The 27039-nt window shown below is 35.6% G+C and overlaps 6 protein-coding genes across 11 annotated transcripts in view; 3 read left to right on the top strand and 3 right to left on the bottom strand.

Moving 5' to 3' along the window:
* LOC111441668 (pre-mRNA-splicing factor RSE1) overlaps positions 1–6379 on the bottom strand; it is an 18842-nt gene extending 12463 nt beyond the window's left edge. The window contains exons 1-8 of the mRNA XM_023078745.1: positions 5963–6379; positions 4930–5064; positions 4604–4683; positions 4324–4407; positions 3573–3660; positions 3325–3485; positions 1210–3181; positions 684–994 (exon numbers count right to left, since the gene is read on the bottom strand). Coding sequence (XP_022934513.1) covers positions 684–994; positions 1210–3181; positions 3325–3485; positions 3573–3660; positions 4324–4407; positions 4604–4683; positions 4930–5064; positions 5963–6130 — 2999 coding nt within the window. The 5' untranslated portion in view covers positions 6131–6379. The remainder of the gene's footprint in view (positions 1–683; positions 995–1209; positions 3182–3324; positions 3486–3572; positions 3661–4323; positions 4408–4603; positions 4684–4929; positions 5065–5962) is intronic.
* Positions 6380–7223: 844 nt separating this feature from the next.
* LOC111442432 (homogentisate solanesyltransferase, chloroplastic-like) lies at positions 7224–11562 on the bottom strand. Of its 2 annotated transcripts, none has more exons than XM_023079857.1 (10): positions 11186–11562; positions 10444–10565; positions 10190–10336; positions 9544–9769; positions 9282–9355; positions 8241–8333; positions 7998–8115; positions 7861–7923; positions 7662–7694; positions 7224–7555 (listed from the first exon to the last, which is right to left on the bottom strand). In XM_023079857.1, the coding sequence occupies exons 1-10, from the start codon at positions 11399–11401 to the stop codon at positions 7481–7483; spliced, it is 1167 nt and encodes a 388-aa protein (XP_022935625.1). In that variant the 5' UTR covers positions 11402–11562; the 3' UTR covers positions 7224–7480. The 2 variants fall into 2 exon arrangements, with proteins under 2 accessions (XP_022935625.1, XP_022935626.1); XM_023079858.1 differs by having other exon boundaries at positions 10444–10611; positions 11186–11319.
* Positions 11563–12313: 751 nt separating this feature from the next.
* Positions 12314–15301, bottom strand: LOC111442127 (probable homogentisate phytyltransferase 2, chloroplastic). The gene is made up of 10 exons (XM_023079406.1): positions 15087–15301; positions 14370–14506; positions 14134–14280; positions 13835–14060; positions 13579–13652; positions 13410–13502; positions 13110–13227; positions 12860–12922; positions 12703–12735; positions 12314–12584 (listed from the first exon to the last, which is right to left on the bottom strand). Exons 1-10 carry the CDS (start codon positions 15279–15281, stop codon positions 12510–12512), a joined length of 1161 nt encoding a protein of 386 aa, XP_022935174.1. The 5' UTR covers positions 15282–15301; the 3' UTR covers positions 12314–12509.
* A 1267-nt stretch (positions 15302–16568) lies between these two features.
* LOC111441331 (protein downstream neighbor of Son-like) lies at positions 16569–21859 on the top strand. Of its 5 annotated transcripts, XM_023078275.1 has the most exons (16): positions 16569–16692; positions 16823–16968; positions 17328–17543; positions 17840–17913; positions 17995–18124; positions 18212–18285; positions 18379–18532; positions 18610–18812; positions 19323–19519; positions 19590–19688; positions 19844–19965; positions 20429–20530; positions 20723–20832; positions 20991–21078; positions 21213–21403; positions 21483–21859. In XM_023078275.1, exons 3-16 carry the CDS (start codon positions 17433–17435, stop codon positions 21661–21663), a joined length of 1836 nt encoding a protein of 611 aa, XP_022934043.1. In that variant the 5' UTR covers positions 16569–16692; positions 16823–16968; positions 17328–17432; the 3' UTR covers positions 21664–21859. The 5 variants fall into 5 exon arrangements, with proteins under 5 accessions (XP_022934043.1, XP_022934042.1, XP_022934044.1 ...); XM_023078274.1 differs by lacking the exon at positions 16823–16968 and having other exon boundaries at positions 16569–16750; XM_023078276.1 differs by lacking the exon at positions 16823–16968 and having other exon boundaries at positions 17282–17543.
* Positions 21860–22399: 540 nt separating this feature from the next.
* Positions 22400–24802, top strand: LOC111442379 (40S ribosomal protein S5-like). The gene is made up of 5 exons (XM_023079770.1): positions 22400–22507; positions 23025–23116; positions 23452–23723; positions 24201–24404; positions 24483–24802. Exons 2-5 carry the CDS (start codon positions 23027–23029, stop codon positions 24535–24537), a joined length of 621 nt encoding a protein of 206 aa, XP_022935538.1. The 5' UTR covers positions 22400–22507; positions 23025–23026; the 3' UTR covers positions 24538–24802.
* A 366-nt stretch (positions 24803–25168) lies between these two features.
* LOC111442333 lies at positions 25169–26862 on the top strand. The gene has a single exon (XM_023079702.1). The coding sequence runs from the start codon at positions 25267–25269 to the stop codon at positions 26518–26520; it is 1254 nt and encodes a 417-aa protein (XP_022935470.1). The 5' UTR covers positions 25169–25266; the 3' UTR covers positions 26521–26862.
* Positions 26863–27039: the final 177 nt, after the last annotated feature.

Here is a 27039-nt window from a genome sequence, read left to right on the forward strand (position 1 = left end):
TTTTTTTTTTTTTTTTTTTTTGGGGGGTATCTTAATGTTATATCTAACTGATATCTGTTTCAGGTTGGCAGACCTTGTGTTTCTTGATCACCAATGGTTTAGAAACTGTACTGTTTTAGTTCTTTTTTGTTTTTCAGCCTATAAAAGCGGGGATTCCCATGTAAAAGTAGAAAGAAATCCCTAAGTGGACCATTCTCCAGTGGGGAATCTCTGCCCCCATCCCCGCTCCAAATGACAAGGACGGAGCCAAGGATAGGGATTGAGTGTCCCACAAGGAGGGGATCCCCAATCCCCACCCCCACCCTATTGTCAACCGTAGTGCAACCGAGACCATAGATGTGAATCATCATGATCTAATAATAGAGTATGTCTATACGAACACATCCCCTAGTAGAAAGACATCTTTAACGGTTAGGAAATGAAAATTTTTCATTCACCTTACTTATGTAGATTTTGAATAGTTACATTAATTTTTTGTCCAAAAAACATAATAAATGATATAATGACATACAAAACTTATATGCACGTGCATCACAGTTTCTAAAAGTACTTTTATAAAACACATTGCACGTTGAAATTAACTCTAAAAGCTTAGTTTGCAAGAATCTTTGTCGACTAGAATAAAAAATTAAGTACGTTCCAATTTGTGACAAAATGTACAAAAAGTGAGAGAAGCACAAAACCTTTCAGCTTCACCACTGGGCATTATGGCAGGACCAGAAGACAAGCTTGTTCCAACTATAAGCACTTGTTCGTTTCCATTCCTCACTAACTCCATGGATTTTCCTGTCTCTCCCATTTCAAGCTTGAAAGATGATAAAATTGACCCACTAAGAGGATCAACACAACATATGTCAGATGAACATGTATCATTAATCAATTGAGTCCTCATCACAAGTAATAATTTGCTCTCACTGTGATATAGAACCTTCCTTGGGGTGCCCCCAAGGTGGAATTTCTGCACATTAAGTCTCTTGCTATGTACCATCTCTACCTAGAATATTGCGAGCAGTTATTAGATGGGGAATAATAGGCTATTGTCATCAATGTACTCAATTCATACCCAACAAAGATCCATGATGAGAACAATAAACTGATTCACCGTACGAGTAAAACATATAGTAGCATACGTTTACAGTTAATCAAAAGATATACATGTATATGTAGAAGATAAATGTGTATACGTAAAAGATTCATAAGGCTCCTCACCAAATGTAGACTGCTTTCCGCAACAAATAATAGTCCATTTGGGCATTCAGCAGAACACACAGGAGTTACATGTGTAGACGGTTGAAATGATATGGAAGTATATGAAAGACCGTGTCTTGCACTATGCAATAACCACGGCCTATCACTTAAAACAATTATATCAGAATCCAGCCAATCAGTCAACGGAACCAGAAAAACAGGAGTGATCCCTATACGCCGAATAGCAATCAATTGAAGACTAGAAGGAATTTCATCCTCGTGCTTCTCCAAAATAGTAGTGTTACGCAATTCCTTGTTAAAAGAATCAGGACTAGTTAATAAAAAGGGAATAACAGGACTCTGCATAGGCATATCAGATGAGTTCATCATAGTACTATGAGGCCACTCAAAACGAAGCAGCATTCCATTCCTGAGACCCGTAAGAATATAAAACCTGTCAACTAAAACAAGTCTCACGTCTTGAGGAATGCACCCACTAACAGCATTCCCTAAAATATTCATCAATGAAATAGTTCCCGAAGCCAGGACCCTTAGCCCTATAGAGGGAACGAAAGACAAAATCTCCACTGAAGGCCTATGGGTGCCTATTACAATAATATAATCACTACTCACCCCATTTAGAAGGGTGGACATAATGCTATTTTCAACTGAGTTCATAAAAAAATTTGATTCTTTTTGGGTAAAATGTTTTTCAGGAATTGAAATGCATGACAATTCATTCTGCAATCTCAAATATTGCTTCTCATATATTTCATAGTCATATCCTGAAACCTTTCGAACTCCAAGGATAAATAAGAAGCATGGGTTAGAAGTGGAAACAACAATCACATTATGTCCAACTGCTCCCAAGCTTATACCAATATTATCTGGAAACCAAGATGCACGAGCTGGAGAAGATAATTCAATGCCTTCAGAATGGGCGACCTTGGTGGGTAAACATAACCTCACTGCATTTTGATGTATTTGAACCAATAAACCATCATCCAAAAGACCACAAGCCAAAGTACAGATGTCAGACTGGAAACCAACTGAATCAGTGACATCAATAAAACTCAAGCCAACTGATAGAACTCTGGTCTCTTCAACAAATGATAAGACCAAATATGAATGATAAGCATCGCTTAGTTTCATTTTAATAGTCCATATACCCGTTATACCTTGATAAATCGGAGCTGTCCTCAACAAACTTTCTACGCTGATCCCATTTCGAATAATTCTTAAAGACCCCTCAGGTGCCATTCCACAGCATGCAAACATTTGGTCTTGTTTCTCATCATGCTTGTCAACAACTGACATATCCAAAATTGGGGCAACGTTCTGGATGGGATTTGCATATATCAGCCTTCCATTTTCTAATTTCAAGACCATTCCATCCCCCATTTCCACTAGTGCAGCCAAATATCCGCCTTCAACCCACAAAAGTACCTTGTATGGTAGACCCTTATAAAGACAAGCAGACTGATTCACTTTCAGGCCATCGGAATCCAAATTCATTTCTATCATGAACAGTTCCCCTGTATCCATGCCAAAAATCATCCTACGGTTTCTATTATTGCCCGGTTCCCAACTCCAAGAGCACACAAGATTCTGGTTTGTATTCAGACTGCTATCATCGCTGTCAATGCACATGGGGTCATAATCCCTTAGTTCCAACAGAGCACATGCAGCAACATTAAATAGTCCTTCATCATCTGCATCTTGTACTCTATATGACTCTTCAATAAAATTTTGTTCCACATTGGGTGGAAAGTGTAAGCCTATTCTATAGACACAACAGGGGCTATAAGCGTCTCTAAGATCCATCAAGAGAGCATCACCAACCCTAAATAGAAGTGCAAATCCATAAGATTGAGGAACTTCAACAACCTCATATGCCAGAGGTCCATCTTCTAAAAACTGAGAGAGAACATGTATAGTTTGTTCTCTGATATTCCATCCCAATAAAAGCAGTTCATTCAAAATTGCTCCTTTCCTGCAGTATAAAGTCTTCAGCACATAATAAACCTATTTCCAACTTCGATTAACTACTGAACATATAAATTTACATTCAAATGCTAAGTAATCAACAGAAACTTTGGCATTCCATCTTCTAAAAGCATGGCATCTGTACCCTACCTATTAAGAAGAACCGCTAGAACAGCATTGTTGTCCTGTGTAAGGTGGCCATGGTCTTTTGAAATAAAGCACATACTCCATATGGCACCACATATACTGGCTTTCTGCATGCTTCGAGGAGCCACTGAATCTCCTTCACCATCAGGAGGATAAGTTATTCTCTGAAATCACAAAATAACATTTTAAAGAATGTTAACATCAGTATGCATGAGAGTAAGAGTTATATGTTAGCAAAAAAGTGTTCCAACCTTATCAACAATATTACTGCCAGCAGAAACTGAAGTGGAGAATAAAGCCAATCGATTTTCATATGCACTAGCAGCAATAAAGCAGCCACTGGAAAAAAGAAGAGCATGGAGTAAGGAGTAGTTGAAAGAATGAACTAATATGGACAATTATAATTCTGCCGTTCCTTTTTAATTTTATTTCATTAAAAAAGAAAAGGTTGCATCTACATTTCCAAGACTATCACAATCGGGATGGAGAAACAGTAATAGACCATGTATCATTTAAAAGCATGGTATAAAAACAAGGCAATGCTAGACGCATGATGCAGCATGGAAATAATACATTGCTGCTTACTGCAACTTAAATAGTAATAGACCATGTATTACAGTTGCTTTGTATGGTAGCATTGGTAATATAAACCAACAAAACTTCCCGATAAGGAGATGGCATTTTACAATAAATTGCAACCAATAAACAGCCACCTTCACAATGCTACCATACCAAGCAACTGCAGCAAAAGTTACAGAGAAGCCATGCAAGTAAAGATTAAGATACTGAATATCTGTCAAATATAGAGATCAAACCCCAAGTCCTCGACAGCAGAAGAATAAGAAGACAGTCAAAGTTGAGACAAAAACTTAACCAAAGCCAATGAAAGAAAGGATGCAAGAATATAAAATCAGATGCAGAAAAGAAACTAACAACTTCAACTTAAACAAATGGCGTATGAGGAAAAGAACATTAAAGTTTCCATTCGCAAAAGCTACAAACCTGGAATCTGAGGCCAGCATTCTCCCTACCTGATTCCTTGAATTTCCAGGATTGGAAAGTTGAATGTGTGTCACAGGAAGAAACCTATACCAACAGGAAGGGAATTAAGATTGAACCTGGTTTCTAGAAATAAACTCACTGAAATTGCAGTAAATCCAAGAGTATACTTTTATAACAGAGTCAAAAAAAAAGAGTAAATCCAAGAGTATACTTTTATAACAGAGTCAAAAAAAAAAGTATACATAAAAATAATAATAATAATAATAAAATCAAAGGTAACCTGTGCATTTCATTGCAAAATGTGAGAAATGAAAGCTTTCCAGAATCGGAAATTACAATAAGAAGATCCTTGCCCAGCATCTGAAAGAAATGGCACATGTTACTATAGTTTCCATACATAGAATATCTCCAATGAGACCAATGCCATGAATAGTATTATTTACCATGAGAAGGTTTTGACTTCAATAAGTCCATTATATTGAATATGTATCAATAATTTACCCTAAAGTACTCAAATATGGGAGTTCTTATTTTATCAGCTAAATTAGTGAACCACCAGAACTGATCTTTGTAAATCTCTCAATTCCAACATCAATAAAGCCTAACCTGTGTATATGATGGGCGAAACCTCTCATTCCATGGTAGGATGGCCATATCCTTAATAGTGCCAAATACAGGCTGCTCACATACAGATTGTACAACCCCATCTTCGCCTATTACCACCAACTCTATGGATGTCTCCTGAGTAAAGTTTCACCAAGATACTGCTGTTAGATTCATCCAAAGTTAAAGATATTTTTAGTAATCTCAATAATGATAATTAAATTGTCGTTAGAAGCTTGGGAGGAGAAACAACTCTTCTGTTTTCTCAAAGTGGCCAAAGTAGTTTCAACCCCAATAGTATGGTAGAATAAGTAGATCAAACTACTACTTATTTTACAAGGCATGCTACTGAATATACAATATGAAAGGTTTTAATAAATGAAGACGAGTCTTCAGAATTGAGATGATGATAAAAATGTCGCATATAATCCAGCAGGTCATGGACGCATCCATAGCACTCCCTAGTGCACAGTTGTTTCTTCCATTAAATAAACACGAACTCTGGTAAAAGCACTCTAAAGAAAGATCAACCTCATGTGTACTGACCTCTTAACATACCGATGATTATAATAAGAAGCGTTACCATACAGATTAACGATAAAATATACACTCTGAACTCCCTCCATTGCAGAGAACAATTCGCAGGATGCCAAAGCTCCACGTTTTTACTCCATTATAAAAAGTCATGTCCTGTAAACGATAAAACTACATCCTAACATTGAAATACACACGCCAACCAACCAACTGCTCTCTCGGACAGAGAAATGCCTCTGGTTTCTGAAGAGACGAACATCACTCGTCTTTCACTACTTGAATAAGAGGAAAAAAGACACGACGTAAACGTATTCCAGAAACCAAGTAATTACGAGAGGAAACGAGCTTCAATCCAATTGAAGTACAGAACAGCTGATTGCTACGTCTAATCAATAGGTTCTGTAAGCCATTAAACCGATGCCTACCAATCAAGCATATCGAAACACTTCACGAAGGAGGAGTTCATGGAAAAAGAAAATAAATAAAATACACAGCAACAAACCTTGCCAAAGACGACATCGAGAGAGCTCGGAGAGCGTATGTGACCGTAAAGAACCTGAAGAACGACACTGCCTCTGAGAACGCACTTGGCCAAGTAATACGTGGAACTAGAAGTGGAAGACGAAGATCGCGATTTCGCAGACGAACATTCCTCCTCCGAAACCGCCATCAGCTAGCACATTGAAACTCGAGCACTAGGGTTATTGTCGATTCAGAAACAGAGATAACAGAATCATCAAGAACAGAACAAATACGAGCTACCGCAACAAAGAAGAGTGTTGTTGAGAGAGAGAGAGAGATATAGAGAGAGATATAGAGAGAGATTTGCAGAGATGTTTTGGGGAAGGGAGAGAAAAGGAGAAGAGAATATGATTGTTCCATCTGGAAAATTATGGGAGGGGCGAGTGTCCACGGGCCCGCATCATTACAACTCTGCCTCAAATCTTTTGTTTTTAGTGTTCATTTGATTTAATTGTTAAATTAAAAACGATCAGAGATGAGATTTTAATTGATAAAATAATATAATGACCATATGACGAAATTATATTGAATATAGATTTTTTGTGTTGTAGAATTAAACCAAGCATCGATAATTGACCAAACAAATTATTCATTTAAAGGGTATCATTGTCTTTATCGTTATTGCTGCATCCCACAGCCTGGCGCAATGGTGCATTTCAAATAATGCATTGTGAGAAACACATTACACCGTCAAGAGAAGCAACTATGTTACTTTTCTCAGTCATATAGTCACTCTCTCCTGCGATCCAGAACTCGATCCTCAATAACACGGTTGTACAATCTATAATTCAGCTAATTAATTACAATCACATTAACAAACATATTTGAGTAATAACAATAGATGGTTCGTGAGTTCAATCATATAAGATTATGACTTTTTTTTTAGATCAAACTCAATTGTTCCATGGTAAATTTATCTAACGTATATAACTTTTATAAAAAGTATCTCCACGGAAATGATTATGGATTTATAAGCAAGAAATAGTATTTTCATTGGTATGAGGCGTTTTGAGGAAGCCCAAAACAAAGCTATGAAAGCTTACACTCAAAGTGGACAATATTATACCATTCTAGAGATTTGTGATTCCTAACAAACCCTAAACTTAGTCATATCAATAGAATTTTCAAATGTCGAATAAAATATTATGAGCCTAGAAGGTATAGTCAAAAGTGACTAAAGTGTCAGAACAAATGGTGTACTTTGTTCGAAGACTCCAAAAAAAAGATATTAGATAAATCTATATACAATTTTACTATGAATATGAGGATCTGGAGTTCGAAACATTCAGCATGGACAAGATTTGTACTTTCGGAATTCAAGACTCATAAAAGAGCCCCAAAGAACAAAAAGAGGGGAAAGGTGATGATACAACATGATTCTATAAATGAAAAAGTATGATCATATATACAAGATAACAAATTGAACTCATCCGTGCTTTCTAAATTTCAAGCGCCCACAAAAAGTATCATAAAATGAATAAAGGTTTAGAATGTTGTGCTAGATCAGAGGAAATATGATATACTCAGCATAGAAGAGATTCCATATAAACCGATAATATGTTGAAATGGCTTCCTGCAAAACAAAGTAAATTCATTATGATCCTCCAGAAACTTGCCTCAATTGCTCACTATTTAAAGTGAATCACAGATATTATTTGGTAGCTAGAACTGGAACTCACCTTGGAATAATTTGCTTTCTCCAACAACCATGACTGAGATTCAAAAGAAACAAGATTTGGGTAAGATTTGAGTCAATAGATGGTAATTAGTTGTTCTTAATGTAAACATAAGAAGTCGAATCAAACAAAGTATAGTAAAATAGGCACAAGATTTCACTTTCATTTGAGGTTTGTGGGAGATGAAAAGCAAGAAATTAACCTGGAAAACGAGGGACAATGCCAAGATTGCATGAACAGGGATCATTATGTTACGGTTAAAAGCCTGTAAAGATGAAATTTGGAAAATTTACTTCATGGGATATGTAAAAGCAGTTATATTTAAAACAAAATGCATACCTGAGGCATGAAGATTGCAGCAGCTATAGAAGCAACGTAATTTAACAGCAGAAGTCCGGAACCAAGAAATGAAATATTTCTAACTCCAAGCTTTGTTGCTAAGGTTGATATCTGAAACCTACAATACGATGCTCATTCGGATTACATGATAATAAAGGAAGAGAAGCATAAATAGAGGAAACAGTAAAGAGGTAATGTTTTTGGAGGAAACAAGATCTCTTTAGCACCATGGAAGCATCTTACTTGCGATCTCCCTCCACATCTGGAAGATCTTTTGTTATGGCAATCACTAAAGCGAACAGGGTCACAAATGTGGTAATGAAAGCCACAGGTGAGCTGCAAATAATTTAATGTCCACACATTAAAATCTAAGAAAACATTCGAGTGCGAGTGCGAGTGCAAGTGCAAGCAACTAAAGCTTTAAAAAATAAAAAATTATTTTGATCTCTATTGTTCCATTTTAGTCTCACAACTTCCAAATGTCTAAATTTAGTTTATATACTTTCAACAAATCTTAAATTTAACTTCCAAATGTCTAAATTTAGTTTATATACTTTCAACAAATCTTAAATTTAATCCCTCTCGTTAGTTTATTGTTGGTTTTTTTTCGAAATAAAATTAGTTTGTATTAGCATTCCACTTATAAATTTTGAAAATATATTTCCACCGTATCTTTCATTCATGAAAATTATTATTAATTTTTTTTGGGACAAGAACAGTTTCTCCAATGGTATGAAATTACAAAAGAGGGGCAATGCCAATGGAGTTACATAAAACCTCTCCCATTGGTAAGGACTGAATTCAAGCTATGGTGATGAAAGAGAGGATAATTTAGATACAACCCAAAGAACTATACATCATAGCTACTTTTGATAAAAATGAATTTTAAAGGGCCAAATTTAAGATTTATTGAAAGTATAAGGACTAAATTTAAGATTTATTGCAAGTACATAGTAGAAAGACTAAATTTAGATAATTGAAAGTAGAGAGACTAAAATGGAATGGAACTCAAAGTATAAAGGCCAAAGTGATAATTAACCAAATAAAAAAGCTGACACGAACATCGTGATGCAATTAGCTGAATATCATGGATTTTTTTCTCCAAAGTTTTGATTTTACTAATAAGCAACTTCCAGTAATACTTTCATCAAAAGCCTATCTTGCATGAGCTTCAGGTCCTAAACACATGACCAACCTCTACTTAGGCACTTGGGCACTGATTGCAGCTAAAAAAAGGTTTCCAATCAAACTCAAATGCATTATGAATTATTAATGGTGACTAACCTCCACTCAAATGCAAGTCCAAGAGCAGCTCTAGTGGCATAATAGACGCCAAAATTAAGAAGAAAACCTCGTACCTGCAAAATTAAGTTCACTATTTAAATTATCAACCATGTTGTCAACAGAAGCGCACAAGCACGCCATACTCTTACAACTTTCTATTCAACTTTTCCAACTTTTAAATATTCAGCACCTTCTCAATAGTTGTATTAAGACTATATGGCATGAATTGAAGAAATTTTCAAGGAAAGGGAAATGGATGTACTGTGGCAATTATAAGAAACGCTGCAACGGGAAATCTCTTCATTCTAAACGGAGGAACAGAGTAGATAGTCCCAAGGAAAAGACCGAGACTGTAGAGGGAAGTGATAAATGGCCCAAAGTTCAACCCAACAATTAACAGACCAGCAACTGCAAAAAATATCACCAAGAACCATGCAGATTTGACTGAAAGATCTCCTGCCGCTATTGGTAAATATGGTTTGTTGACTCTGCAAATCAAACAAAAAAGGATAAATTTATTTGTAAGAATTGCATCGTCGTCTTAATAGTTGTGAATTGAACTAATATGCACTAACTGTTTACTATGTGGATCGACAAACCTCTACTCACCAAACTACCCATGAATTTTAAATGGATAAAAGAAATGTCAATCAGGAAAAATCTCAAGAAAAATGTTGAAAGTTAGAAGAAATCAAGCGAGTTTACGGCTGTTTATCCTTAAATCAGAACAAAGATCAAAATCTATTGGATTTATATTTGTAAGAAATGCTAATCACATATTGAGTTGTTGATTCTAGTTGCTAACCAGTTATCATGCTTAATGATTCAATATTTAGAAGCCAAGCAAGAATGGCATCTCAGTATGAAAGCAAACAAATTGAAAAACAGAAACATATAGATATACGTACTTGTCAATTCCAATATCATAGATCTGATTGATACCAACTATATAACCATTTCCACATATTAAAGCAAAAACACCAGACAAAGCCTTGAACAGCAAGGACCACTTTATGAGGTGTGAATTCTCAATCAATGCTCTACTCACCAAGGAACTGTTAAAAATGAATCAAAATTATAATAGTTAGGCATATATTAGATGAACCCAGAAGGAGTCAGAGTAAAGCAGTGTGTATTCTGATCCATTGACATAGCTACTTACACAGATCCTAAAGCTGTTCCACGTATTGTATGGGGCCTTAAAAACCTCCAGCAAGCATCTCTAAATGCTGAAATATTGTTCACTAGGGGATCAGGTCCTGCAGCTCCAACTTGAGTGCAGGCCTGGCAGCACCCACTATATAACATCAATGGCATGGACACATATAGTCTGAGAAGAATTTTGAATTACTGAAATATGACGGTATAAATAGAACAGCAGTAAAATGTAAAGAGGATATGCTCCATTTGAACATACATACCATAAAATAGGCTAAAGTGTTTGGGTATTTTGCAATTTGCCTCCTATTGTTCAAGAATTTTCTATCTAGTCCTTTAAGCATTAATATTTTCAATTTAGTCCCTCCAAATTGGTGACTGATCAAATTAGTTACACACTATACAGTAAGTGTATTGACATTTTTGCAATTAGTTTTATGTCACTTATTTAATTATTTGTTCATTGGGACTTGGGAGATTTAAACTAATCGTTCAAGTAGTTCAGTAAATCCTAATTTTTGCCTCCACGCTTGCAGTTCGCTTCGGGAGGTCCGCCGCTAATCCTTATAGTTAGCTCTTCAATCCATTGAAACATCTCTTCCTCGTTCGCAACACAATGTAAGTGCAACAATTGGATTTCATTCATTCACAGACTGTTTATTCATCAATCATTACAAGAGAAACTCGAAAATTACATGTCGCAATTCGCAAATGGAAACAGTAATCGCTGAGAAAACTAAACACACCTGGATGGAAGTTCGTCTCCACGATTTAGTCAAAGCATTTCTCGAGCAACCGCGCGGCCATCTCGGCTGCAGATGTAGAGCTAAATTCGGGAGCAAACGTGAAGGTGCAATTGCTGCAGGCCTATTTAGAAGCTTCCTGTGAGGCAGAGAAGGCTTGAGAGTGGAATTTACAGCCGAAGTTCGTAGAGAAGCGGATTGAAATACGGAATGCTCCATGGGAAGAACGAGCTGAATTGATGCGGAAGAATGAAGATGAAGTGAAGGATCTGCAGTCAGAATCGCATTTGGGTCGGACCCGAGGCTCAGACCGGAGAGAGATGGAAAAGGAAGATAACATTCATTGTAGGGGCAAAATTGCTCCGAGCCTCTAGTTTGCAAATGAGTCGCTCTGTTTTAGTAGCTTAAAAGTGACTTCACTTTTTAACTCAAAAGATTTTGAGCGAGGATTATTAGGAAAGCGAAAAGCAAAGTTACGAGAGTTTATGTTCAAGGTGGATAATATCATATCATTGTGGAGAGTTGTGTTCCTCTAACAGGGTCCGCTATCTCGATCGTGATTTTCCTATTTTTAGAGAGAAAAGTCCTTCCCTTTTTAGTCGGTTGTGGGCGAGGAGGGATTTGAATCCCCGACACTGTGGTTCGTAGTCACGTGCTCTAATCCTCTAAGCTATAGGTAGCACCCCGTCTCTTGAACCCCTAAAAATAACTTTTTCTCTCTCCACCCATTTGTCATTTGAGTTAAGAAGATATGAAAGCGCCTCTCTCTCTCTCTCTCGAACCCCCGTGAACGGCCGTAACTATACCGGAATCAAAGAATTAGTAGATTTCTTCCGCCCAAAGTGTAACATTTAATAATTGTAGGGGCAAAATTGCTCCGTGCATGTATGTATATATATCGTCGTCAGTCTCACAATTTTAAAACTCATATATTATAGAAGGATTTTGACACCCTTTTAAAAAATATTTCGAACTTCTCTCAAACCGACGTTGGATCTCGCAATTATAAAAACTGGGTTATTGCCATTTGACTCCAGCCATACAGGACAACTGATTAAGCTCGTACCATTGGTATATACTTTTCCGAAAGTAACCACGAATGATTTAAAACAAATAACGTTTACTTTTTTAAAATTAAAAGTCACGTACAACACTATCTCGAGTCAACAAAATTTGTCAGTCGAGCCAACATTGCTGTGACAATAAACAAGTTCGCATAAAACACGACACTCTCTTCTTACCTACATCGACATCTAAAAGGAGTCGTAAAAAGCAAAATCTCTCCCTCTCTCTCACCAAATTGACAAGTATTTAGGGAGAAGGTTCTCTATATAAAAGGGAAGATCAAATATTCAGCATAGAACAGTTTCCACAAGAACATGTAGAAGTTTGAAGCTGCTTCCTGCACAACATGCATAAAGAGATTTATAAATAAATATATTTAAAATGACCTCTTTTATTATTATTATTATTTTTTTAATAGAATAAAATTTGTTAATTAAATGTAAAAATTATATTACCTTCGTGTATTTTGCTTGGTCTAATACTCGCGTCTGAAAAAACAAAATAACACCAAAATTATTGGATTAATAGTTTAAAATTTAAATTTGGATATACAATACATTTATAACTTCATCATATACATAGCAAGCAAAGTGTATAAGGAGGAAGAAAAACCTGAAAAACAAGACTTATTGCCATGGCTGCATGGGTGGGTATCAATATACTTCGCTTGAAAGCCTGCAATTAAAATTGGAAAAGTTCAAAAAATAAAATTAAAATTGAAAGCTTGTTATTAAAATAATTTATAACAATATTGACAAACAAAAATAATAATAAATAAAAAGGGAAGTGGTATTTAAAAATTAAAAATGATAAATAAACATTTTTTTTTTAACATGGTGAGACTTAGAAACAAGATGTGAACCTGAGGCATAAAAATGGAAGCCAAAATGGCAGCAACGTAGTTCAGGATAAGGATCCCCGAACCAAGAAACGCCAACCTTCTTACTCCAAGCTTTGTAGCAAAAGTTGTTATGTTATATCTGTAAAAATTTAATGAGTAAATTATCGAGATTCGAATAAATAACTTATTTGATGAAATTAAAAGTGTGATAGAGACCTTCAATCAAGTTATGATCTATGTTTTAATGACAAACGAAATTGGTTTTATGTCTAAAATTATTAACTTTAGTGTGAGAAATAAGAAAAAAATGTAAAAACTTACTTTCGATCGCCTTCTATGTCAGAAAGATCTTTGGTAAGGGCAATGACCAAACCAAAAAGTGTAACGAATGTGGTGATGAAGGCCACGGGTGAGCTGCATTAGACGAAAAGTTGATCAAAAGCTTGACCAAGAGTTTGATTGTTATTATTGTTATTATTATTATTATTACCTCCATTGGAAGGGGAGTCCAAGAACAGATCTCGACGCATAATATACACCAAAGTTCACAAGAAAGCCTCTCACCTGAATAAAATGTGAATAAAAAAAGGGTTAAGATTATTTGTTACCCATTTTAGAAATTAGCGAGGGAGTCGACCTAAACACGAGCTAACTCGAGTGTATCAGCCTAACCAAACGACCCCAATCCTACGTCGACCCCAACCCGCCGTAAGAGCAATTTGTTAAGAAGAAAAGAATGAACATACCAAAGCAATGCAGAGGAAAGCAGCAATGGGGAATCTCTTCAATCTAAAAGGAGGGACAGTGTAAAGAGTTCCAAGCAAAAGAGCGAAACAATAGAGAGAAGTGAGGAATGGGCCTGAATTAAACGTGGCTAATGACAGCCCAACCGTCAAAAACGACGTCGTTAGAAACCATGCTTGTTTCTTTGTCATATTCCCTGCCGCTATGGGCAAAAATGGCTTGTTTACTCTGAAAACAAAAAATAATCATTAAATAAATAATCTTGATTTTATTAAAATAAATAGATAGAGAGGGAATATACATGTCAATATCGACGTCATAAATCTGATTGATGCCGACAATATAACTATTGCCACATAACAACTCCACAAGACCGCAAATTCCTCTCGTTACTATCGACCACTTCATTAGCTCTGGATTTTCAATCCATACTCTACTAGCCAACGAGCTGTATATTCATATTTTAAATTTAAAAAAAAAATATAAAAAAGACGGTATTGTAAAATGAAAAATAAAACCAAACGGCTCCAAATTTACCATGAAGCCACGAGAGTTCCATAGAAGGTGTGAGGCCTGAGAAAAGTCCATAACGCCCTTGCAAATTCCCAAACTTGTCGTGCCGTTGCTTCTTCGCCACCACCATATTCCTTGGCTGTTGCTTGGCTGCTCACGTCCTAACAGTATTCCAACGCAACCAAATTACTTTATTACCCTTTACTTACTACCTTCAATTTTAATATATAAATATTCGCTCAATTGAAACTGACCCAACCGTGGACCATTTTTTCAACTTTTCAGTCCACATCAAATCTTTTTTTTAAGATATACTATAGCATATTATTACTTTATTAAACCTAATTTTGTTCTCTCAAATTATTCAAAGCTAAATATTTCAATTATTAGAGAAGGGAAACAAGGTGACCCACATATTTATTATATTCAAACCATTATATATAAAATTAAAATCTAAAAATATTGTCACCCTATTTATAATTCTTGAATACATCGGTTTAAAGTATATCTCAATTAATTACGATGCTATTAATTATTGTTTATATATATATATATATATATATATATATATATATATATATATATATATATTTTGCTAACTTTGTTTTATAATAACTTATTTGTCGAGCAAAAAAATTTAAATATATCTTATAAACTTCCATAAAAGAAAATTATGAATGAATCCTAAATGGAGATAAACCAAGCCAAAAAGAGAAGAATAGTGAAGTTAAATATACAGACCCGAATAAGTGGAGAACAATAAGAACGAGGGGTTTGGAAGCTTCTAATAATTGAACCAAAAGAACCTTTAGAAGGCAACGGAGAGGGTCGAAAGGTGAGGGGTTTAAAAGGTAATTTTGTTTTACCAAACGACGACGTATCAAATCTCCGAGAGCCAGTGGCAGTGGCCGCCATTGTTAACAAGGAAGAAGCCATGGCTATTTTTCTCAGAGCTTGTTGTTGAAGAATGAAGAGAACTTAAATGGCTATTTATAGACCTGCCCGTTGCTTCAGTCCCATCAAGGCTTGGAAAGTTTGGTCTCCCCCATTTACTTTTAAAACGTAGAGATGGTTCTTCTTTTATTATTATTTTTTATTTTTTTATTTTTTTATTTTTTATGATAAAAGTTAAATTTTTACTCGTTCAGGAAATGATCTTGAGTTTATAATTAAATAATATTTTTTCGTGTTATTTTTTTTAATTTAATTATATATTTTATAACTTATAATAATTTTAAAAAATAAAATTAGAATCACGAAGGCTATGAGAATTTAAAAGTAATTTTTTTTTAAAATGTATAAAATAAAATATACATGTGGCCTTGGAAAATTCATAATGAAAGTGGGAGGAAATTAGTCAAATAAAGTGGGGGAAATTATTTCAATCGAACTACCATCGATTATTGTTGACTTTGACTTCAAAGTTTCACCGTCAATTCCAGTCAGCAACGCAACCATACTAGTCCAAAGCTTGACTTGAGGGGTGTATCTATATCGTGATTGGACGGACCCCTTAAACGCGGTCGTTTAATGTGAAATTTGTGAGAACTTTTCAAGAATTCCATTTGTTAGATTACTAATATTTCTTCTCCCTAACATTTTTTCCCCTATATCCACTAAATATATATCTAATTATTATTGTTTTTTAATAAATATCTGATTGTATTCTATTAATACATTCATCGACAAGGAAATAATAATTTTTTGTGAAATGAATAGTTGTGAAGATTTTTCCTCAAATGTCGTTTGCGAGTTGTTATCATAATTGAACGTTTTTTACGTCAAAATCAATGTATTTTTGTAGTACTGTTATGGATGCAATTAGATAACCTTTGACAATGACAATTATAGCATATGAAAAAAAATTAACAGAGTTCTAACTAAAATTTTTTAATATTTAAAAACTCATAAATACACTAATAAAAAAAATTAAGATTAATTAATTAAGTAACGATTTATGAAACCTTAGTTTTTTAAAATTAAAATATATAAACTAAAAAGCTTTATTCATCAATATTTGATTTTTAGTTTTACAAAATTTTAGTTTAAAAAAAAAGAACAAAAAGGAAATGCGAACTAACCGGTTAGTGGGAAACTGGATGATGTCGGTCCAATTGATCGAACCGAAAACGTTGGTTCGGTTCCTGGTTCAGGACCCAGTCATGAAATTCGAACCAATGTTAACCGCCTTCCGAAACAAAATTTTTGAAAGAAACGAAAAAACCCAAAGCGGGGATTATTGCGCGCTCTCTCTCCCTCTCTCTCTCTCTTCCCCGCATCAGTCTTGTTCTTCTTCTCCCTCGCACTTTATCTATTTCTGTCTCCCTCCTCGAGCTTGGATCTCAAGGTATGATCAGTGGGATCTCTTAACATACTCTCCCCTACTTTGGATGACCTTTCCATCGGTATTCTCCGTTGAATTACTCAATACAGTTTCTGTTCGAATTTGACATTGTTATTTATTTTGATACCTGTAGAGCTTTCGATCTTGTATGATTACAGAATGTACGCTCAAATGGTTAATATTTTCAACACTGATTAAGAAAAGAGAAATCCAAATGCTTTTCCTCATCTTCTTCCTCGATCCTCCGATTTTTTCATTTCATCCCTTGCATAAACTGAGGTCACACTGGCAGGGGCGGATCCCGAAATTTATCTTCCAGCTTTGAAAATTTAGGGTACCAATTTAAAGAGAAACCTCAAATCTTGATATTTTTTAGTATAATTTTTCGACCTAAGACTAGTTAAAGATGGGCAATCCTTCGCTTTTTACTATGTACCAAATATTTTAATTCTTCAAGTATTTGTTTCCTTGATATTTTAATCTTTTGTTCCCAGTCTATAATGTCATCTTACAATTTTATTTCGTATTACTTACCGTGGACGAGTTTTGCAACGAAATGTTATATTTGTTTCATTTTCTTCATGAAATGCAGTATCTTGGATTGTATTTAAAAGAGGGGATATTTTCTTTAAGCATAGGTTTTACGGCTACCATCTTCCGGTGACATGATGATGTGACTGGGTGTAGTAAGCTACTACTCATTCTCACTGGTGAAGCCGTGGTCTAATACTAAACCATTAACTATGACGCAAGTAGTTGCTCCAAGTTCTTTACCTTCAGCTTCTCATGATATTGCTGGAGGGGCTCCAAAGACTGGGAAATCAAATAGAAGAAAAACCCCATCAGAACTAAGGGTAAGTTTTTGTATAATAAAGCAGTATATTGTTGTTTCGGGAGATGTGTAATTTTTATATCTCAATAAGGTGTATTGTTATCTGTCATATTAAGATTATTATCAAATTTCAATCAAAGTAAAACCAGAGTTTCTAGGTGGCTGAAGTGGTAGAAAATGATACATTAACTCATTAAGTAAACCAGAGTTTCAAATGGGATGAAACTTTTGTAATTTATGCCCTTCAAGTTAAGCTCACATCAAGAGGTTAAAGCAACATTTCTGAATCTGGTGTGTGTTCTGCTCAAACTTTTGCAGGGAGAGCAGTTGAAGCGATCAAACAATTTGGATCCTTCGGATGAATCTCCTTCCACTGTTTTTGCTTCTAACAAGTGAGGCTTACTCGTCTTTATTTGTATAGCTTGCAATTATTGATTCCCGGAGAGCTTTCTTATTTTTATATGTTTCAACAGTGCTTTGGTCAATGGGTTCAAGAAGCCCGGGTTACTCAGAAATCCAAAATACATCGATACACGCATGGATGAGGTATTTCCAGTAAAAAAATCTAGGCTCAGGATCTTATCCGGAAAAGATAATGCCAAGGTTAGTGCACTTCTTTTAAAGATTTTGTTGCAGAATGTATTGAAGTAATTGTATTTACTTTTATATCACTTGCTGTATAACATTTAGGAAAACAATATGATGGAGCAAGCTAGCAGTTTCTTGAATATGTCTATGCTTTCAAATTTGACTACAAGTCAATGGTAAGAACTTTGTTTTTATATCTTTCTGCTTATTTTAGTGCTTTCTAATTGTTTCTTCTGTAGCAGTTGGTTACATTTTCTGTTTTATTGCAGTAAAGGGAATTCTGTTGGTCCTGCTGATGTTGCCCATGATAAGACTGATAAATCTTCACAAACAATTGAGAACAGTAGCCAAAGTATATTTCGAAGTGTCACTCAGCTCTCATCTGGTGGTGACAAATCAACTGGCTTGACAAGCATTGATATGGTAGAATTCTGAAGCAATGTTTAATTCGTTTTATTTCATATCAAATATCTTTTAAAGTTCTCTTTGCAATTTTATAGGGTAAAGCATTAAAAGGACTTGTTGCTTGTGAAACCACTGCAATTTCTAGTTTACCATCAGACTCTTCCAAGAGATCCGGCCATGCTTCATCTACTTACTCAAGTGATTTATGCGCTGATAGCTGCATACTAGGTCAAAAGGCTCCACTTGATCTTACTTTAAAAACTAGCATGCGAGTGGTGTCCCCCTACTCGCTAAATTGGTGAGTGTTTCAGTATATTAGGGTGTCCTTTCTTGGCTTGAAGGTTTCATTAAATGAATGTGTTGCGTAGTGTTAGCTGGGTAATTTGATCAATTATTTTGAGAAGATGCAGAGGTTTCTTTGAAACATTTGAATATCCCCTGCAATTTGATTTTGATTTAACATTAAGTTCTTGTGATCGATTTTCTCCAGAATTGTTTGACAAATATTGTTTTCTTTCCCGAGTTTTTTTTTTAAGAAAAAAGTCCCTAAAGAAATAATTTTAAGCTATCCTCATTTGAACTAGGCGTGTGTTGGTGAGTTCCATTATGCTGGGGGTTGATTTATATTTTATATTCAGATTTTATTATGAAATTATGTTCAGTTGCAGGTAGCATTAATCTGACATGAATTGGACCATCTTCTCAAATTATGTGCAGTTATGCTAACAATTTTTTTTTTTAAAAGTTCCAAAACAGAAATAAAAATTATTTATTAATGACTGACCTTCTCATCTGTCCCAAAATTTAGGATCCACAAGACAATCATGTTTGCTTCTATGCCTCAGTTCTCAATACAAATTGGTTCACTTGATCAAATTAGGAACTGTAGTGGGGGACTGCCACCTGCTTCTCAAGCCTCTGGCTCTTTGGTTCTCCATTCATGGGTTTATCCTCAATCTACCTTGCCATCTTCTCTTGTTTCAGTTTTGAATTCATCAGCAGCAGGTTGGGGTTATTTAAAACATAAGATTCTGATTTGTGTTTGTAAATACTCATTGGTTCTCCTTCGATGCAGTAGAAGCTGAGTTCCTTAGCAGACGACTACAAGCATGGGAGGACTCATTTCAAAGCCTTTATTACATGCTTCGGAATAATATTTGTAGAGTTTTTTATGGTAACTACCTTCAGTAATGTTGGTTAAGTTTTCTTCAACATGGTTTTAGATTTATTTATTTATTTATTTTTGTCTTAAATACAGTTTCTCTTTGCCCAGATAAATGTCATTATTGAGTCATACCTGATTTGATTGATTGGTTTTGAAATTTTCAGTTTGTACATCACAATTTGTGGTTATGTTTACAAGTGGAGATGCCTCAGGGGGCAACAAAAGCATGTGCAATGCATATCTTTCCCAGTCAACAAGAGGTTTGAGGTCTATTTTGAGTGAGAATGTAAGATTAACCCTTTCCCTTCCAATTTAGGCATGCGGCTAAGAAGCTGGTTTTATTTTATTTGGATTTTAAACAACGGTGATTTTTTTTCCTTGATGGAATTTGCACCTTCGCTATTTGTTGTTTGGGCAGAAATCCTATTTTGCAGGTTGATCCTTTTATAATAGTTATTATTGAAATTAAAACTCAAATAATTTGGTGTCAATGATGGTGCATATAAATCCACTTGTAGATAAAGTTCTTTATTAATTTTTTTCTAAGTTTTGTTTTAAATTGCCAACTCAGGTAAGTTATTTATGCACTATTTCCTAAGAATAGTCTCCTGTAGTTGCCTTTGGCCAACAAAATAAAATAATGCTAATGGGAACTATCTAAAATAATACTAATGCTTGCTCTATGTTTATTTTCATAAATTGAACTTTATGTAAAGTCTCATTTTCCCATTGTCTGAAATTTGGATCAGGGTGTTTGTTTCTCTATGCCTCTTTGTCGTTCTAAAGTCGAGCATGTCGATGCTGAAGATTTGGTTGAACTTTCAGAGATAGAGAAGTACAATTTGGGACAGGTTTATATCTGTTGTGTTTTCCTCTCTTGGCCCTTGCCTGTCTATTCATATCAAACCATATAAGCTCATGATTAAGTTAGATATGGGATGAGCAAGCTCACACTGCTTGTAATCTCCCTCCTTTGTGAATCAATTTTTATAGCCTTGGCTTACTTGGTTGAGTTTGCTACTGAAAATATCAACCTTTTTCAGACACGACGAGTTCGTTCATTTTCTGATGTAGATAGGAGCTCTCAATCTTTACTGTTTTTCTGCGAAAACAAAGATGTGCATGGGTTATATGATATCCTGTTAAATTACAGGTAAATGAATGTGTTTGTGGCAACTTGCCTTCCTGTTAACTTTTGGTTATTTTAATAGGACTAAACACTTTACGTCTGATCTCTAGGATCAAGCCATAGTCATATTATAGGATTTTTATTTAGTGTGAATTGGCTGATATATCTGGTTTATTGTCCAGATCTTTCTTGGCCTCATTGGCTGGCATGGATGTTCCCGTGTTGCTATCACCTGTTCCCTTTCAGAATGCTGCACTTTCTTCACCGCAGGTGCATGGAGTTAATTTGCGATCAGTGTTATCAGCTTTGGAGTTAATTTTTATTTACTGTGAATTGGGTTTGCTGTGGCTGCTTGTACTTTCTGTGTTTGGTGTGGTAAAAAGATGAATGCTTTATTTTGCAAGGTCAAATTCAAGGAGTTGAGAAGTGCAAACGGTATTGCTGCAGTATCCAAAGGATCCACATCAAAGGATGGCGATTCTTCATCTGTTGGTGTGTCCTATAGCCTTGAAATTACCGATGAATATATTCCACCATGGGTAATTTCCAGTGTATGTGCAGTCATGGGTTCCAAAGGAAGAAGCTTCGAGGCTAGGTATGTTCTTCCTGAAGTATCTTGAAGTCATTCATATTCTGGTTCTTCCTGATGTTGGGCTAATTTTGGATGATTTCAGCTTCACGACAGACCCTATCTCAATTGGTTTGAATGTTGCTCTTGGTGAACCTCTCCTCCAATCTAACAACCATACCTTTGGAATTCCAGAAGCCATCGCTTCGCCGTCCTTGCGTGCAGGTTTATTAAAAGGTTTGAAGTACTCGGACCACTCCTTCACAGCCTCTCTTTCTCCTGCATGATCATGACAATAGATTAGATTTAGATGATAGTCCCGTTTTGCTCATAACTTTGTTATTTATGTTGTATATTCTTCTGTATAATCAGAATTTGAGTAGCATTGATTGACCCATATATGTTTTGTGGATGTTGATTCACCAACATAACTCAAATTTAGTTCATTCTAAATATTACCCTTTGAAACTGCTTTAGTGTTCTTCCCACTCATTTCTTGGATGGGTTGTCCTTAAAATCTTAACATTCATCAGTGTTTGAGTATTGCATCTGTTGGAGTGAAGAAATATCTTAGGGTAAAAATCAATTTTTACCTCTAAATTTGGACCTAAACTTAAATTAAATAAATAAAAGGTAAAAGGCATGGTAATTATTCGTGTTAATTCACCCACTAATATCTTCAGACGCCAACATTAAAAATGTAAAATTCTATCATACACATAATTACACTTGATTAATGGATAAACGCAACTATCATACAAATTTGTAGAACTTTTAAATTTAAACAAAAATAATGGCTCGTTGTAAGTTAAAATAAATACATCAAAATAGGCTTTTACTTGGAATTATTATTATTATTTTAAAAAATAGACCATAAAGTTAGGCCTAAAAGGGTAAAAATGTGGAAATGAGAACACAGTAAACCACGTTGTTAATTAAATGGGATGATGGTGCATCCATTTGTCAGGGGTATTATCGACCAAAATTTTATTTATTTTATTTTATTTATTTTTTGCATAAATTGAAAACCCTCTTAAAAGCCCGTCTTCCGTATAATTTTCCCTCGTTTCACCCTAGCCGCCGAACCGAGCCTTCACCTCCTGCTTTCCATTTTGCTCGTCGCCGTTCCAAGTAAGTTTCTTCTTCAATACTTTCAATCTTCTTCTTTATGTCCTTATCTCAACCGTTAATGTTGTCGATCGATGTTGAAAATTTATTGTTGTTTCTTTTCTGCAATGGCTGTTGCAGTTCAGTTCTGGATTGGAATTTTTTGCTGGTTGTTCTTTGATCTGTGTCCGATTATTTTTTAAATCTTTATTTGGTTTAGTGGTTGTGTTGTTGTTAGTGTTTGTTGGAGGATTTTCTGCTGCTGATTAGAAAATGTTGCTAGGGTTTAAGGATTCGTGCACACTATACACTCGTTCTATTTGACATGAGTTGTTTGTTCCCTCCATTTGGTCTTTCTAAGTTTTTCTTCTCGGTATTGAAGTTTGGCCGTTTACACAAGGTTTTGGGAGTAATTTGTTCGGCTGCTTTTTTTGAGAGCTGCATTCTTCTCTTTTTGTTCTTTAGGATTTATCGGAACATTGATGACCTCTTTAGTCTTCTTCATCCATGTAAATCTGACTTGCTATTTTGTCTTCCGCAGAAATGGCTGAAGCGGTCGAAGTGACTCAGGAACTGATCCAGCCTCAATACGACGTGAAGCTTTTCAATCGCTGGACCTTTGATGATGTCCAGGTTTTATTTTTTTTCCCTAATGCCCAGTTTTTTAGACTGATGTTTGTGTGAAGCAATTTTAGGTTAACTTTAAATTTTCCTATAATGTTGGAAGCTATTGGTGGATTCCCTCTCATTCATAATGATTTCACTGCCTCTCGTGTTACTTTACTTTTGAATTAAAAAAAGTCTGAGAACAACTTTTTGCTTATCATTACGATGCGGAGGAGTTGAAAACTGCGACCTGTTCGTATGGTTGTTGGGTTCTTTTTGTTTCCTGCTTGAATTGGGTTGTTAGGTGAAATCTCAATGCCATCGAGTTCCACTGATATGATTGAACGGTTGTGATTATACAGGTTAATGACATGTCCCTGGGGGATTACATTGGAGTTGCACCAGCCAAGCATGCGACCTATGTTCCACACACTGCAGGTCGATATTCCATGAAGCGTTTCAGGAAAGCTCAATGCCCAATTGTGGAGAGACTTACAAACTCGCTTATGATGCATGGCAGAAACAATGGAAAGAAACTAATGGCTGTGAGGATTATCAAGCATGCGATGGAGATTATTCATCTGCTAACTGATTTGAATCCAATTCAAGTTATTGTTGATGCTGTTGTTAACAGGTATGCATATTGGATCCACGGAATTCCATTCATGTTGTGTTTAAGTTATGTTATACCATCGTAACTTTTAGGTCCAATTACAGATTTGGTATCTATGGTTTAGACAAGGTTTTAATTTAGTCTTTATGGTGTTAAAGGTTCAATTTAGTCTCTATGGTTTAGACTTGGTTGCACTTTGGTATCTATGATTTGGGTTTAGTTCTAACTTTTAGTCCATATGTTCTAAAATTTTCAGTAGGATCCCTACAATTTAGTCAAACCTCACAAATTGTCCTTGTTACAATGTTGACGAATATTTTCACATGAATATTGGTAACTGTGTTTGGTTCTAACTTTTAGTGCATGACTTTATTGGACGGAATTCGTGATTTAAATATTGCATCTTGAATCAATGTCCGGAACAAAGATCATGGTAATTTTGCAATTTTTGAGTTTTCAGTTTCCTCTTAACATATTTTTTGACATGGGATCTGGCAGTGGACCCCGTGAAGATGCTACCCGAATTGGTTCAGCTGGTGTTGTTAGGCGTCAAGCTGTGGATATATCCCCTCTGCGACGTGTAAATCAAGCCATATACCTTATTACAACTGGTGCCCGTGAGGCTGCTTTCAGAAACATCAAGACTATTGCTGAATGTTTGGCTGATGAACTCATCAACGCAGCAAAGGGTTCATCAAACAGGTAAACATCATATCTCCTCTTACTAATTTCTCATCCATCCTTGCACCATATTTCATTGTGTTAATTCTGTTTTTGCAGTTACGCTATCAAGAAAAAGGATGAGATTGAGAGAGTTGCGAAGGCCAATCGTTAAGCGTAGTTCGACAAAGGAGAGAGAGCTCAAAGGATTCATCAAAAGCTTCGTTTTTGGTTCATCATCTAGTTCAAAGTTTCTATGGACATTGTTGTCCTCAATGTTTTGTTTGCCTTATCTTAGCCAGCGAGAAGTCATCATATAATTGATTAAGCCTTAATGAGAAGTCTTTATATTTGGTGAGAATCTTTGTCATCTGGATATTTGTAATACTTAAATGTTTATTTATGGTTGCTTTTCAAAATTATTACATTAAAATTACTTATTAGTTGAGCTTCCTTGTTATTTGGTTTAGTTTATTTTAGCCCGTTTTAATTTAGATGTCATTCTATTATGGTCTCTAAAGTAAAAAATCTTAGCGAGGATATGAAAAAATAATTTCCATGCATTAAAGTGACAAAAAAAATAAAAAATACCTTAAAAATCAAACGGAATTTATATTTGGATTAAAATGGCAATTGTCAATATTTGTTGACATAAGTCGTAGCTCAAATGTAGACTCGTTATCAAACTAGTATATGTAATAATGGCAAACTAGTTGACAGCCATTTTTTCACCAAGTCATTGAATGAAACACCCCAGTTTTTAAATCAAATTAAAAAAGGGTTAAAAAATGCCCTTTTATTTTATTTTAATTACAAATCTACCCTCCCTGTTGCCTTCAACTCTACGAATCTCGCCCACTTCCAGTTCCGCGGCAGCAGTGGCAGAGCTGAAAGGTGAGCTTCAATGGGTTCCGTTTCTCTGAAAATCGGAGATGGAACCGCCAGATTCAAAAGGGCATCCATTTGTTCTTCAGCGCTGAACATTCTCATGCTCATTTCTGTAATCACCACGAATCTTTTCGCATTATACGCCTTCACTTACTCTCCCAAAGATCGCGAAGTTCATTCGCTTAATCGCGCACACAAGAACTTTTCTGTCATATCCGAGCAGGTATCTCTTATTCTCAGAGAGATCGAGGTTTCTCAGAAAAAGCTGGCTCAGATGGAAAAGGAAATTCTCGGATATCAGAGCATCGATCTCTCCAGATCCAATGTCGCAGACGAGCTCAAACTCTTCCTCCAGCGCCATCCGCTTCCTCTTGGCAAGGATTCGAAAAGTGGAATCACTGAAATGGTCGCATCTGTGGGGCATTCGTGTGAGAAATCGATGGACCTTTTGTCGCAGTATATGAATTACAAGGTCTCTGGACCTTGTCCCGACGATTGGAGCCTTGCTCAGAAGCTGATTCTGCGTGGATGTGAGCCCTTGCCGAGGCGGAGATGTTTGGCCAAATCTGTGCCAAAGGTGGGTTTACAACCTTTCCCTTCCTCTGTATGGAAACCTGTAAGTGATAAGATTGTGATGTGGAGTGGACTTGGATGTAAAAATTTCAATTGTCTGAATAGTAAGAAATTAGGCAGAGATTGTGTCGGTTGCTTTGATTTGGTTAGTGGATTTGAGAATCAGAGATTTGTGAAGGCCAGAGGGAAGAATGATTTTTCCATTGATGACGTTTTAGCTTTAACTAGTGGAGGAATCAGGATAGGCTTTGATATTGGTGGAGGGTCTGGGACTTTTGCTGCTAGAATGGCCGAGAAAAATGTCACTGTCATAACCTCTACACTGAATATTGATGCCCCATTCAGTGAATTCATTGCTGCAAGAGGATTGTTTCCTCTCTTTTTGAGTTTAGATCACAGATTCCCTTTCTACGACAATGTGTTTGATTTGGTTCATGCCTCAAGTGCATTGGACATTGGTGGAAAGCCTGAAAAATTGGAGTTCCTAATGTTCGACATCGATCGGATCTTAAGGGCGGGTGGATTGCTTTGGTTGGATAACTTCTATTGTGCCAATGATGAGAAGAAAAAAGCTTTAACACGCTTGATTGAGCGGTTTGGATTAAAAAAACTGAAGTGGGTCATTGGGGAGAAATCCGAGTCAGGCAAATCTGAGGTTTATCTGTCTGCTGTTCTACAAAAGCCTGTAAGAGTATGATGATGATGATGATGATAATGCTTCAAAGAGGTAAGATAGTTGTTCTTCTCAATCTTTTACATAAAAATGAAATAATGAATAGCATAAGTTGTTTATTCTGCTTACTGTGATAATAGTTATGGAGAAGAATTATAGCATTAGATCAGTCGCTTAGACGATGTTCTTCAATCTGTTAGTCTTTTGTTGCTGTTTTTTGTTTTCAGGAAATGAATTATTTACTGTTAGTCTTTTTGAATCAAACTGTTATTCCAGAAGATTGGAGATATTTATCAGTGTTATGAGCTGTTTGTTGCTCTGCTTCTAAAACAGAGATATGGCATTAACCCAAACTTCTTTTGGCCATTAAAGCCAAACTTGCTGCTTCGTTGCTATAATTTGATTGGGAATGAGTAGAATAGACTTCGCTTTCTTCCATTTTATTTATCGTTTTGGTTTGTGTTTATTTAACCCTTTAAGGGGCCACCGAGATTATGTGCGAATGACTCGATGAAACTTAAGTTACCATTGTCGGAAAAGACA

Source organism: Cucurbita moschata, unplaced genomic scaffold, assembly GCF_002738365.1.
Source record: "Cucurbita moschata cultivar Rifu unplaced genomic scaffold, Cmos_1.0 Cmo_Scf00004, whole genome shotgun sequence".
Classification (NCBI taxonomy): Eukaryota; Viridiplantae; Streptophyta; class Magnoliopsida; order Cucurbitales; family Cucurbitaceae; genus Cucurbita; species Cucurbita moschata.